The sequence below is a fragment of the Populus trichocarpa genome, chromosome 13 (assembly GCF_000002775.5).
Source record: "Populus trichocarpa isolate Nisqually-1 chromosome 13, P.trichocarpa_v4.1, whole genome shotgun sequence".
In the NCBI taxonomy this organism is placed as follows: Eukaryota; Viridiplantae; Streptophyta; class Magnoliopsida; order Malpighiales; family Salicaceae; genus Populus; species Populus trichocarpa.
This window is the reverse complement of record NC_037297.2, coordinates 2,048,495-2,063,035: the sequence shown is the minus strand read 5'-3', so window position 1 is coordinate 2,063,035 and position 14,541 is coordinate 2,048,495. Positions and strand designations below refer to the sequence as shown.

Below are 14,541 nucleotides of genomic sequence, written 5' to 3'. Positions count from 1 at the left end.
GCGACCGCATGGCATTCTCTGGCTATAAAAGCCAGAGAAAGGCCATGGCAGAAAAGGAAAGAAAGGATGAAAAAAACAGAGAACACAGACCAGCGAACCAGGGGAGAACGAGCAGAGGGACGAACGAACACAGAGGAACAAAACAGAAGGAAAGAGGAGGAAGAAAAAAAAAACAGAGAGGAAGACCGGAAAAAAAAACCAGTAGAGAGAGAATTGCAAACAAACAGAAACAGGGACAGAAACAAAGAGGGAGAGGGACTAGAGAATACGAACAAGGAAAACAGAGCCGAAGAAAAGAACAACCAGAGGGAAAACAAACGAAAAGAGGAACAGAGAGGGCATCGTCCAATTTGGTTCCCGGCTACACAGGTAAGCTTTCGTTTTCCATCCCTTTAGAAATATAATTACCCTGTGCAAAGCATGCGTGAATAATTCACGCAAGCACGCAGTGACCAGCCGAGTCACTGGTTTGGACCAGTGACCGCTAGGTCTAGCATATCTCGTACGGGCTGGGTCAGATCCAATTAAAAAAAAAAATAGAGAATAGGCTGGCCTCAGGCCCATCCGGCCTAATCTGTTTTGGATCAAGAATGTGTTTGGCAAAACACACCATATCAATCCCTTTTATTTTATTTTTTTTTGTTTTGATATTTGGTCAAAGTAGTCCCTTTGTGTAGGGTGATCAATTTCGGTTCGGTTCAGTTTTTATAAAAAAAAAGTAATCAAACAGAAATTTTTTTTTTTTTAAATCGAAACCGGGTCAAACCGACCTGTTTCGGTTCGGTTTTTTTAAGGCAAAAACCGGTTCAAACTGTTTTGGCTCGGTTTTTTCCGGTTTTGGCTCGGTTTTTTTGGTTTGGCTCGGTTTTTTTCCGGTTGGGGTTTGGTTCGGTTTTTTGCTTATAAAACCAAAACCGAACCGGCTGGTTTTTTTTTAAATTTTAATCGGTTTAATTGGTTTTTTTTTACGGTTCGATTTTTTCGGTTATTTTTTTCCGGTTTTCTCGGTTTAATCAGTTTTTTGATTTTTTTACTCACCCCTACCTTTGTGATATCAAAAAATTCCAAAAACAATTGTTCGTTTTTTTAGGTATTTCACTATATAATTAATCTGTAGATTTTTACTGTGAAATGCAAATCTGGTAGGCGATACATACTTGTGTTTTTACTATATAAAAAAAATAACAAAAAAAAATGTATGCTTGAGGGGTGATAGTACAACAATCCCTTAGCAAGCAGATCATCGGTAGCATAGTACAACAATCCCTTAGTAATTTAAGACAAAACCAGCAATGCAGTCTACCTCAGATAGGATGCTTAAGGGGTGATAATATCTTCTCTTTTGCGTAATTAACCAGTCTCGTATCATAGAATCTCTACTGATCAGTTAGGATTCCTGGTGATCATAATACTAGGTGGCGACTCCTTAAATAAAACATTTTCTCCTAAAGAACAAGATGCCTGAAATCTATTCTTTCCGCGTAAAGAATTTTTAAAGGTCGCCACAATGTCGGGTGCGACAAGTATAATCTAGACATCAACGGTGATTAAGCAAACCATGTTGACAAATTAATCTCCTCTCCCTCCCTTACAATGGGTAGGTTGAGGTTGAACCATGGCATGACAATAAAGTATCAGAGAATAATATAAATTATATCTTGGGATCTTATCTAACAACTTAAGTTTTTTTGTTGAATTGGTTTTTTGACTTGTTCATGAGTTCGAATCTCACTATCCCTATTTATTTAATAAAGATTAAGTATAAGATAGTATGGGCTTGTGCAAATTTCAATCTCAAAAAACTTTCACTTGAAAGGGTGTATTAGAGAATAATAGAAATCATATTTTAAAATCTCATCTAACAACTTAAATTTTTAAATTAAATTAGTTCTTTGGCATACAAAACATGGAAGAGATCGATTATAACATGCCGCGAAACCAGAAATATGGGCACCATTAAAAATCAGCATAAAAATGGCATTGTTTCAGGTGACTTGAAACTAAGTTGTTAATTTCCCAAAAAACATAAAGTTTTAGATTTACACTAAAGAGTCCTTAAACTTTATTTCTGTTACAACTAGGTCCTGAAAGTAAAAATAGACATAAGGGCAAAAAATAGCAACTTTAGTCTGGCAGTCAATTGGCTTCGCTGTTCTTCTTTTTTCTTGTTTTTTTTGGTCTTGTGTAGCCATCATCTCTATTGACCAAAATCCAATTTGAAGGAGGAAATGCACTCTTCCATTGACATTCATGGAGTCCCATCTAAGGTTCTGTGCTTCTCCGTTAATTCACCTCCACGAAGCAGTGTGCCCCCACAAAATACTATTAAATTAAGTATGGTCAAAGTATTTTAGAAGATATTTATTTAACTTTACAATAGGGGTGAGAAAAAAATCGAAAAACCGATTAAACCGGGAAAAAAGTAACTGAAAAAACCAAACCGAAAAAAAAACCGATTAAACCGATTAAAATTTTGAAAAAACCAGCCGGTTCGGTTCGGTTTCGGTTTTATAAGCAAAAAACTAAAAAAATCGAACCGAACCGAAACCGAAAAAAACCGGAAAAAAAACCGAGCCAAACCGGTTTGAACCGGTTTTTTCCCTAAAAAACCGAATCGAAACCGGTTGGTTTGACTCGGTTTCGGTTTTTTTAAAAAAAAAAAATTTCGATTTGATTATTTTTTTTGATAAAAACCAAACAAAACCGAAAATAATCACCTCTACTTTACAGGAGAGGTCTCTAATCGAGAGACATTCCCTCTCCTCGACTCCCCAAAAGCATAGCTTTTTTATGTTTTTTAAAAGTTGCAAGGATAAATTAAATTAAATTAATTTAATTCCTCCAAGCATTGCCAGTAATACCATTAATATTCCTGTGAAAAATACTGTTTTTTCACCATGTTATGTCAGGATATGATCCTGCAGTTTATGCAGACGAAATTGCTAGAATCAAGAGTCGGTGCAGAGAACATGGCATGCTGCTAGCCAAGATAAGACCCGATCCACAATTTAATTTCTCGATTTTCACATTCCAGCTAGCTCGATCAACAGCTTATCAAGATCTTATTATAACCAGTGTAGATTATCACATCTGGAAATAAATGTACAGACAAGAGCATCCATCTGGAACACAAGCTTCTTTGTTTTTTTCTGCATGTTACTCCTGTCTTCACACTGTAGCCATGCTTATCATCAGGGCTTCACCTATGGATAAGCTTGAGGTTTTTCACTCGAGATTTCATTTTGTCGAGTATTGCTGATGGTGAATTATTGATGTAATTTATCATATTAGATTTTCATAATTAATCCGGCCAGAATCGGCTAAGTCAACGTTAAGAAAATAGAAAAAAAAAAAAATGACACTGATTTAACAAAAATAATTGTCCCTGCTGATTCAAGTCTTTTTCCAAATCAATTTTCGGATCATATCTAATAATTATAAGAAAAAAATAACTCTTCTCGTCAAATATATATATAAAAAAAGAAAAACTAAATGTGATTCTGGCCAATTGACAGGAGATCGTAGGCTGTTTTTTTTTTTTTTTTTGCTGTAAAGATTTTTTTTTATTAGCGTGTGTGATCGAGTTAGCTTGTATATATCTCGACTAATTTTATAGGTCCTGAAATTAATAACCATATAAACCTTTATTATTTATGAGGAAACTCGAACTCGTGATAATTAAGGAGTAAATCCGAGACCTGGTCAATTGAGCTATCCTTTTACTATAGAGATTTTAAAAGTAGCTTTTACCTAACAAAATTAAAATATTTATTACAAAACAAAATATATTTGCTATAATGTTTTTTTTTCTTGGAGCCCATGTTATCCATGTTTTATGAATGCTATCACAATGCATGGTTGAGGTTCCTCTGGGCTACTTTTCCAGCTGCTTGTAACATTATTTATGAATCATAGTGATAGATCAGTACCATTTATCAATCAACTTCTCAAAGGGAAATTAATGAAATTGCAAGAAATGTTGCATCAATCTTGTCAACGTTCTTGACTTCTTGTTGTGTAGTTTTCTTGGCATGAGAAGAGAAGGGCAATTTTGTAATTGCGACCACTTCTCTGGAATAAGTTTCAAGACTTATCACATATTTATAAATCAAAATATTTTATTTTAATTTATTTTTTATATAAGTATATCAAAAAAATTTAAAATAAAAATTAATAATTTAAAACTAAAACTTTTTAAAAAATATGATTCGAGCACTTCTATATAAGGGAAGGAATAAGTAAGTATCAAAGCTTGTCCCATATTTATACATCAAATTTATTTATTTATTTTATATCAATAAATCAAAACAAACTGAAATAAAAAATAAAAATAATTTAAAAATAAAAAAATTCAATTTTGTTTTAAATATAGCTGTACTGCAAAGTCTGCAATCACAAACATGTGACTTTAAGTGAGTGCCGTGGTTACCATGATAGCAAGGTTCCAGAAGCACCTGCTGTCGTGACATGGACGTCTCACGCTTGACAAATATCTTTGCCGACTCTCACTTGCTCAATGGGAAAAATATTATATATACATATAAAAAAAGGAGATGCTTACTCATATTTGTATTTAAATACACATTTGCATGTTAGGCTCCTTTGTCTAGTTTTTTTTTTAATTATCATATTTGTATTTAAATACACATTTGCATGTTAGGCTCCTTTGTCTATTTTTTTTTTAATTAGCATAGTAAATTAAAAATAGCCGAGGAATAAATTCTTGCTATTCAAAATAAAGACATTTATATATTAAAAAATTATTTAACAAGCAAGCGAGAGGAGAAAGCAGAGAGGAAACAAAATAAAAAAAAACAACGATACACCGAAACTCCGATTGTAACATCTTTGATATTATCGAAAATATCTCAACGATATAAATCCAACAATATCAAGGAAGATTATCAACGGTAACCTGAATGAGCCACACTTGCCTTCAAAGACAAGTGAGTCACCTGTCACCTTTGAACGATAATATGACCCACTCGGGTCATTATTAGTAACTTTCTTTGATGTTGTTGAATTTGTTTTGTCAAGATCTTTCTGATAATACTAATAATATCATAATTAGTGCTTCGATGTGTCTCAAGTATCCATTTCTTTTTTTTCTTTATTCTTTTCTCTCCTGCCCATTTAATAATTTTTTTTCTATAAATGTCGATATTTCTTAGATAGTGTTTAATATTGTGATAACAATTGTTTTTCAAAATGTTTTTTTTTTAAATGCATCAAAATAATATATATTTTTAATTTTTAAAAATTTATTTTTGACACCAATATATTAAAATAATCTAAAAATATATAAAAAATAATTTAAGCTAAATATTTTTTCTTCAACCCGGCCCGGTTCCAGTTCCTGGTCGGCCGGGTCCCGGATGGACCCACCGGACCGGGCCGGGTTTTAAAATTATGCTTTATACATAGATATTTTTCCATGTTTTTTTTTTCTTTCCAAAAAAGCACAATAATGTCCCGAGATTTGATATATGATAAGTATGAGAACATATACACATGGTCCATGATCGAGACATTTCAACAAATAAATAAGTTCAAAGTTCAATTAATTGCGGATCTTGAAGTTCGAGGAAACATCCAGTGATCCAAATTTGATCGGATTCTCCAATAATAGACCTGCCTATTATTCTCCAGAAATTCATATTCACATACAATTATGACTTTCAATTTTTATAGTCAATTAAATAAATAATAAAAACAAGACCACAATGTTACTTGATAATCACTCTGTAATTTCAAATAAAGGACTTAATTATAGCTAGCGTTCCTATAATATTATTTAGCTATTAGAAATAAAAAAAAATTGACTGTATTATTTTTAAAATATTTTACACTGTGGATATTTCATATATATATATATATATATATATAAAATAAAACTTGATAACACATGTACGTGTGCTCTTGTAACAAAAGAAAATATCTGAACACCAAGGAGTCTTATGTTTTATTGTGTTAGACAAAATTCGAAGTTTGCAATAAATGCTCTTTTGTCCATTCTAATTATTTCTATTATGGAAGGATTTTGCTTTTGGGATCCGAGAAGGAGGAAGGACCACCCCTTTTCCTTCTTTTATTTCTCAATAACGTAAAAGTAATATTTTTTATTTTTTTATATTATCATATCAAAACAATAAAAAATATTAATTTAATATTTTTTTAAAAAAATTGAAAAAAACATTTAAAAAAATACAAATATCCAATCAAGAAGAAAGTAATCTACACAATGTTTTCTTTTTTTTTCCTTTTGTATCAACGAGCGGGAGAAAAGAAATAGTAGTTGCAGTTTAAAGTATTTTTTATTTTTTAAAAATTATTTTTAACATGAACGTATGAAAATAATATGAAAGTATAAAAAAATATTAAATTTAAATAAAAAAAACAAAGAAATTTTTAAAAACATAGTTTTAACCGCGTTTCCAAATACACCGTAATAGAAACTGTCATTCTCTACCCTAATCATACGTTTTTGAGAGAGTATTAAGCAGTGATTTCATTAACGAACCTTGATATGCATGCATGGCAGTGATCACTCCATACAAGAAGAAATTACGCGACAGTTTTCTTCACCTATCTGCCTAATTTACAAAGCCTCTTACCATCATCATCAGCTAAAAATATATATATATATAAACAAGAAGAATAAAGATAAAATAACCAACTAAAATATTTAAATTTCTATTTTTAAAGAGACGTGACCTTCACCAACTTTCCCTTTCCCACGTTCCACTAACAAAAAAAAAAAAAAAAAAACAGATAAAAAAAATCCCCTTTCACATTAAGCAAATTTAATATAGTGATGCCATTGATTTTTAAGTTTTGTTTTTTAAAAATATATTAAAATAATATTTGTTATTATTTAAAACAAAGAAAAAAATAAAAATATTTTAATTTTTTTTAAAAATATTTTTAAAATGTAAAAATAAACGAGAGGTCTGGTCAATTAAGCAACCGTAATCTTTTATAATATAATATCATTAACCAAAAATCACAACAACAATTAAATATTTTATATGATAATTAAGTATTTTAAATTATAATTGTCACGTTATCTACTTCAAGGCTAGCTGCAGGAGGACTTGCACAGTAGCACTAATTTAGGATTATTGAAAAATAAAGAGCGAACAAATACGGTAAAAACCCAAAACGACAATAATTTTGCAAGAAATACGGTTAAAAAAAATTGCCGTACCTTAATAATATAAATAGTACGAAGAAAAAAAAAGAAAAATCAGTTTTCCACTGTTTACCCCGCACCGCACGTCTCCCTGTCTTAAGCGTCAATATTCTCTCTTCTTTCTAGAGCTTTTCAATTCTCTGTTTCTCTCGTTTCTCTTTATTTAGGTTTTTGGTTTTTGGTTTTTGATAATCTACCGTGACCAGGTTTATTTTTAGTCAAGCGAGCTTTCTCGGGTTCAGTTTTGAGAATTTCAAAGGAGAGATTGATTTCTTTTCATTTCTCTCTTCGAATTCTCTTTCTGCTTTAAATTTGAAGGTAGGTGAGTCTTAAATTAGTTTTTTTTTGTTCTTTTTTGCTTTTATGAATTATTTTTTACTGAAAATTTCTTACCTTTTTGTTGCTGTTTAATCTTGCTTCATTTTATTTTATTTTCAAAATTGAGAGTTTTGAGAGTTTTTTTTTGTGGTGAATGGTGGTGGAATGAGCTTAATTTCATCTTTTAATGGGTCAGAAATTGGTCTTAAGAAGATTAGGTTTGAGGGTTTAATTGGTAATGAAATGAGCTTAATTTAATGCTTTTATCGTTCGGAACTTGATCTTTTTTTACTTCATTTAAATTGTTAGAAGCATAAATTTGGTTTATATTTAACTGGGGTTCCCTTTTAAATCATTTTCTCAGATACCATTGTTGTTGTGTCATTGTTTTTGTAATCAAATGAGTTTAATTTAACACGTTCTTGATCAAAATCTGATCTTTGTTTTTTGCTTCTTCGAATGCAGGGATCACATCGTTTATTGAAATCGCCCTTTCCTTAGATGGACAGTACAGAGACGTAAAAACTAGCTTCCTTTTCTGTGGGATTCAGTGTTTTCGGAAGGGAATATATAAATTCTCATATTGATTTGTTTAAGTGGGTGAAAAAAGGATTACCAGTGTTTGTTCACGATGGAAGCTTATATGAGTTCAATTGGCTCGAAACTGCAAATGTTGTACACATCTGATCATGCCTCTGTGGTCTCTATGAACTTGTTTGTCGCGCTTCTTTGCGCTTGTATTGTAATTGGTCATCTTCTAGAGGAGACTCGGTGGATGAACGAGTCAATCACTGCTCTTACAATTGTGAGCCTCTTTCTATTAAATCTTTAAATCCATTGTTGTATTGTTGATTGTACTTGAAATGAGACTTAGTAGATGTTTTCATTTTTTTCCTTTTTATGTATGGTTATATGCTCTGTGATTCGGTATATGAATTATATTTGATTTGTCGTGAGGTTGTGCCAGGTTGTTTAAAATAGAAAAGGAAGATTGAAAAGAAGTTTTAGTGAAAGTTACTTTTTTTGTATGTCTTTTTATCTACTTGAATTATGCCTGATACCGTGTTTGATGTTTTGTGGATTGGTGGCAGGGTGTAGGTACAGGAATTGTTATCTTGCTGATCAGTGGAGGAAAAAGCTCACGACTTTTAGTCTTTAGCGAGGATCTTTTCTTTATATATCTTCTACCGCCTATCATATTTAATGCCGGGTATGTTTATGCTCCATTAAATCTTAATGCAGTTACATTTCAAGATCATTGCTCTTTGTGATTAGTTAGTTTTAGCTAACCAAGATTAATGCACTTTGTTTGGTCTTGAACCTTACTCTGGTTAGTTTTATATCATGCTTTTCTGGTTAAGAGCAAGACGTTTCCCATCTTATTTATTATTTGAAAATCTGTTCTGTATTTGACTTTGTTTAATGATGATACTGTTGATATAATAGGAGGATTTCTACAATTGTCTTCCTCTAGCCTAGATATAATGTTTGATTTATTTTTTTCGTCATCTCTTTCTGATTACCAGGTTTCAGGTGAAAAAGAAGCAATTCTTCCGTAATTTCATGACAATTATGCTATTTGGTGCTGTTGGTACATTAATATGCTGTGCGATCATATCAATAGGTACACCCACGAACTCCAGACCTGCAGTTGATTTAATTCTTTGTAATGCTTCTCACATTTTATGGAGTCAAAACATCAGGACTGAAATTTAGAGGAAGTTTTTTGTTTGAAAGTTGCCCCAGTGCTCCTTTGATTATGGGAAATGCATGGATGAATGCGCAAGATTTGTTTCCCCATGTTTGCTTTTTTGCTGATTGATGGTGCTATATCATTCCTTTGTCCCATCATTCAGTTTTCACCTTTGCCATTAACTCATGTTCTTTCAAATTGTAAAATATATTGCAAGTCCTTGTATTATGGAATGCTATTGACACACAAGCTGCAGGATATCCATACGAAGATCGTCTATGAGTTTGAATCTAAATGTAGAACTAAAAGATAAATACCATTGTGTTGCTTTTGAATGAGAACAGCAGAAATCACAGAAGAAAAGGAAATTGCAATCTATGCCTAGTCACCATGCTCCTTGTTGAAATTGAAATAACTATGTTTGAGTTGCATCTGATAAACACAAATAAATTTGGTACTGATTTTTTTTTTTTTTTTTGTTCTGGCAGGAGCTATGCAAATATTTGAGAAAATGGATATCGGTCCACTAGATATAGGGGATTATCTAGGTTAGACTCTATGGATCCCTTTTGTTTCAATGCTTCTCCTCTCTTGCATTTATTTTGGGGATCTTACTTTCTTGTTTTACCAATTTCAGCAATTGGTGCCATATTTGCTGCAACGGATTCTGTTTGCACATTGCAGGTCTGATACATATCAAAGTTATAGCATGTCTCAAATTTCAAACAAATATAGCACATGTACTTATATTTTTAACTTGTTTATTTGATGATACAGGTGCTTGGTCAGGACGATACACCTTTACTCTATAGTCTGGTTTTCGGGGAGGGTGTCGTAAATGATGCTACATCAGTGGTGCTTTTCAATGCAATCCAGAGCTTTGATCTTACTAATATCAATGCTGTAATTGCCTGGGAGTTTGTTCGCAACTTCCTTTATTTATTTCTTACAAGCACTATGCTGGGCGTGCTAGTAAGTCTCCTCTCTCCCTTTCCCCACCTCTCTCACACCCACACACAGCACAAATCTGTTTTCTTGCGAGCAATATCATGAAATTTGTGTGGTTCATTTCTTGCAGACTGGGCTAGTTAGTGCCTACATCATCAAAAAGCTATATTTTGGCAGGTATAACGTGGTTCAAATTCAAGTTTCTAAGTTGTGTTTAGTTCTGGCATAACTGTAATATATCATTACACCAGTCCAAAAATTTCCATCAAGACCAGATGAATTCTCAGACTGTAAAGTTGCCTTGTTATGGTTATGTACCAGGTAGATGGGATTGAGTTAGCGAAACCAAGTAACTGAAGAAGATAGGGACACTCCGTGTATATGAATTTTGCAAATTTGAGGTCTATCATGGATGTGTCAATGTGTTAGTATACCTAAATTCACGTGCATGTGTGTTTGTGTGTGTTATGTGTTGTTTTGGATTGAACCTCTTATTAGTGAAGATATGCTTGTTAGGTCTTAAAGACGTAGACATTGCAGTCTAAGTATGATATACATTTCGTTTCATCATTGTTTCTGGTTCTTATACCTACGATCTAACTAGTTATGAGTCGTCCAGAAATGTTTTTGGTTCATTTCTTGAACATTTCTTTTCATGGTTGTTTGTAGTGCTGTACAGGTGATCTAACTGGTTATTCCTAATACTTTTCTTTTCCTTTTTTTTGGGGGGTGATTTCTTGAATCAAACTTCATGCTCTTGAGCACAGATATTCAACATAAACATAAAAAATCTGTTTCTGTGCCGATTCAATTAAACACAATTGTTATCACATTGATACTTAATTATTGAAAAAAGGCTAGAATATGCAGAATGAAGTTCTGGATGGTAGACTGAATATTGATATGATTCAGGCACTCAACAGATCGTGAGGTTGCTCTTATGATACTCATGGCATACCTTTCATATATGCTAGCTGAAGTAAGATCCCTTACTTTCTTGGCAGCTCTTCTTTTGTTCTATTCTGCAGCTCCATGTCTTCCTTAGCTAATTTTGTTGATCATGTAACTGACTTTTGGTGCCTTGCAGCTGTTCTATTTGAGTGGCATTCTCACTGTATTTTTCTGTGGGATTGTGATGTCTCATTACACCTGGCATAATGTGACTGAGAGTTCAAGAGTCACTACCAAGTATGTCTTATCCAAAGTTGTCTTATGATGCATTAGGAAGTGTTCATTTTTTAATTCTCTAAATCTTACCCTAATTATTACAGGCATGCTTTCGCAACCTTGTCATTTGTTGCCGAGATTTTTATCTTCCTTTATGTTGGTATGGATGCCTTGGACATTGAGAAGTGGAGATTCGTTAGTGATAGGTATGTTTTCATTTATATTTGTGCTTCATCAATTCATTCAACCTCATCCCTTTTGGAATTTATTCTCTCAGTATTTTACTAAAATTGTGTGATATAAATGCTGTGTTGAAACATTGTCTCTTTGTTGATCCTGACATCTGGCATTTGACTTTAATTTCACTTTTTACAGCCCCGGGACTTCTGTTGCTGTGAGCTCGATACTACTAGGTCTCGTTATGGTTGGAAGAGCAGCATTTGTTTTCCCGTTATCCTTTGTGTCCAATTTATCTAAGAAATCACCTAATGAGAAGATTGGCTTCAGGCAGCAAGTACTTAGTTGTTCTAATTGTTATTGTTTTTGTTCTGTATTAGTATCATTTCCTTTTCTCTTGATTGATCTATCTGATACATAAAACTTCGATTCCTTTTCAGTTTATAATATGGTGGGCTGGTCTGATGAGAGGCGCTGTGTCAATGGCACTTGCATACAATAAGGTACTGAGTGGACAGATGCTGATATCAATAGTTCTATGCAGGTTGATCTTATATGTTAATGTATTTACAAACTTTTCTATGTTAAATAATTGCAGTTCACAAGTGCTGGGCACACCAACCTAAGAGCAAATGCTATAATGATCACCAGCACCATTACTGTTGTTCTTTTCAGCACAGTGGTAAGTGATTTCCCTAGTTGTGAATAACAGAAAATTGTGTTGGCTTGGTTTACTGATCTGCAGAAAACTTCAAAATTTCTTTCACCCTCTTAACATCTTCTATCCCAGATAGCTTCTTTTGCCAATTTGATCTCCCATAGGATTAGAATAGGAACTAGTTATACTGGTTCTTTGACTACAGTGCAAAGAAAAACAAGAAATATGAGTTATAATGCAATACTATTTTCAGTTTAGCTCTGAGTCAACGGACTGTTGTGGTCTAATCGGGTGTTTAACAATAGCTGCATCAATGACTGTCTATCATCTCTGATATTTCTTTTTCTTACTAGCAAACAGTTTTTGGGTATCAACTACTGGCAATATTATTATTTTTATTTGCAATTGTTTGCTTGTTTGGCAAATTGTATGAGATGCTGTTCATTTTGGTAACAATTCTTCTCTGTGCTCAGGTGTTTGGTTTGATGACTAAACCTCTTATAAGTATTTTGCTGCCTCATCCAAAATACCAATCAAGAAGCTTATCATTTTCGTCAGATGCAGCTACTCCAAAATCAGTTACAGTGCCACTTCTTGGAGAGGGGCAGGACTCCTTAGATGATCTAGGTGGCCATGACATTCCCCGTCCAAGCAGCTTACGTGCACTCTTGACCACTCCAACACACACTGTTCATTACTACTGGCGCAAATTTGATAACGCCTTCATGCGCCCTATGTTTGGTGGCCGGGGTTTTGTTCCCTATGTTCCTGGCTCACCGACAGAGCGGAATCCTCCTCAGAATCAATGGCATTGAAAAGAAAGCCAAGCAAGATGTACAAAATATTTATAAGTTGTAAGTATTGTGAGAATAATGAAGCCCTGCTACATCTTTGAACCTACTGCTGAAGATTTTGACAGGATTTTGGCATTCCTGTTTGGAAAGCAGTGTGTCATATTTTGTAATTAGCTTTGCGATGTATGTTAGCTGTCAGATCAGGTGTGCCTGATCATTTTTCTTATTGACGTTGTAGTTTTGTGATACTGAGAGCTTAAATTGAACTTTTGTTGTGTTGCCATTATAATTATATTCTTTTTGTTGGTTTTATGTAATGTATTGCCCTTTTTTTCTTTTCTAATCTTGAGAATGATCTGTTGTATTGCTCTTGGTTTTGATTCAAGCTGGAAATTAATCTGTCAGAATCTCTATTTTTAGCAGCAGGACCTGGTCCTGATCCAGATGGACAAGCAATGCTGCCTGCTTCATACTATATCTGGATGTGATATTTACCGTCGAAATTGCTGAAACATTGGCTCTCAGACATTTGCCTTGTAGGGATTAGAGCTCTCAAGAGTCGAGCTATTTCTCCAAGTACCATATATAGCTGTGATTGTTGATGATATTTTCGAGCTGTCGATCCTCTTCTTTTAGCCACATTAGGATCTAGGAGAGATGCCAATAGTGTTGCCAATGCTCTTGCTGCGGCTTCGGCTATGTGGGTTTTCGTTTTTGGGCAGAAAACACTTGGTTTTGTATGTTTTTTCGAGTTCCTCGAGCTGGGTTTTGATAGAGAGGAAATCATCCTCCAAGTCCAACTCTTGCCATTAGAGGGTGAAATTTGCAAGGTTTGGAGGTATAGGTCTTGAGCTTATTAAAGGTTTTGTGGTAAACTATAAAATTAGTCCCTCTAGTTTTGCATAATAAATTAAATAATCTCTCTAATTTTAAAAAATAATTAATTAATTTGTTTTCCATTTAATGTTATTTTCCATTTTTTTTCCAAAAATAAAGAGATTAATTTATAATTCACTCGATTTTGTGGGGTTGATTGTGCGGGTTCTTGCTCTGTAATTTTTTTTCAGCTCGAGAGGACAATATATATAGTTTATTCACCACTAAAAAAAGGAAACGATATGCAATGTAGCTCAAGTGGACAAAAATCTAGTTTGATACTCTAAAAAATTAAAATTTTGTGTTATTAGACTATTTAATATGATATCAACAATTTTCTTTTCATAATAAATTATAATAAATTTTAATGATGAAACTACCATTTCTACAAAGCAACCTCAAAGTCACGAGAAGCATTTTCTTGCGATAACTTTTTTTTTTTTTTTAGTTTAGTAGAAGATTCGAAGGATTTTGGAATATGTAATGACCATAGTACCCCTCCCCACCTCCACCTCCACCTCCACGAAGGCCTTTTAACTCTACATCGATTTTAATTTTGATCTAAAACAATTTTTAATCCTCTATTTTTATCTATTTTCAAATTGAGCCAACTGATGTTTGACAACGTTGAGTCTATCTAACGGTACTTCTTTTTCCGTTGGAGGCTTTGAGCTCTAAATATGTAATGAAATTCTCTCAAAATTATTATTATTATTAT

At 33.2% G+C, this 14,541-nt stretch overlaps 1 protein-coding gene across 2 annotated transcripts; it reads left to right on the top strand.

Annotated features, from left to right (window-relative positions):
• Positions 1-7,246: 7,246 nt before the first annotated feature.
• LOC7473902 (sodium/hydrogen exchanger 1) lies at positions 7,247-13,259 on the top strand. Of its 2 annotated transcripts, none has more exons than XM_024583871.2 (15): positions 7,247-7,510; positions 7,976-8,315; positions 8,602-8,720; positions 9,037-9,134; positions 9,692-9,751; positions 9,841-9,887; positions 9,981-10,175; positions 10,282-10,328; positions 11,064-11,130; positions 11,239-11,339; positions 11,423-11,524; positions 11,694-11,832; positions 11,936-11,998; positions 12,094-12,177; positions 12,627-13,259. In XM_024583871.2, exons 2-15 carry the CDS (start codon positions 8,142-8,144, stop codon positions 12,966-12,968), a joined length of 1,638 nt encoding a protein of 545 aa, XP_024439639.1. In that variant the 5' UTR covers positions 7,247-7,510; positions 7,976-8,141; the 3' UTR covers positions 12,969-13,259. The 2 variants fall into 2 exon arrangements, with proteins under 2 accessions (XP_024439639.1, XP_024439640.1); XM_024583872.2 differs by having other exon boundaries at positions 7,247-7,514.
• Positions 13,260-14,541: the final 1,282 nt, after the last annotated feature.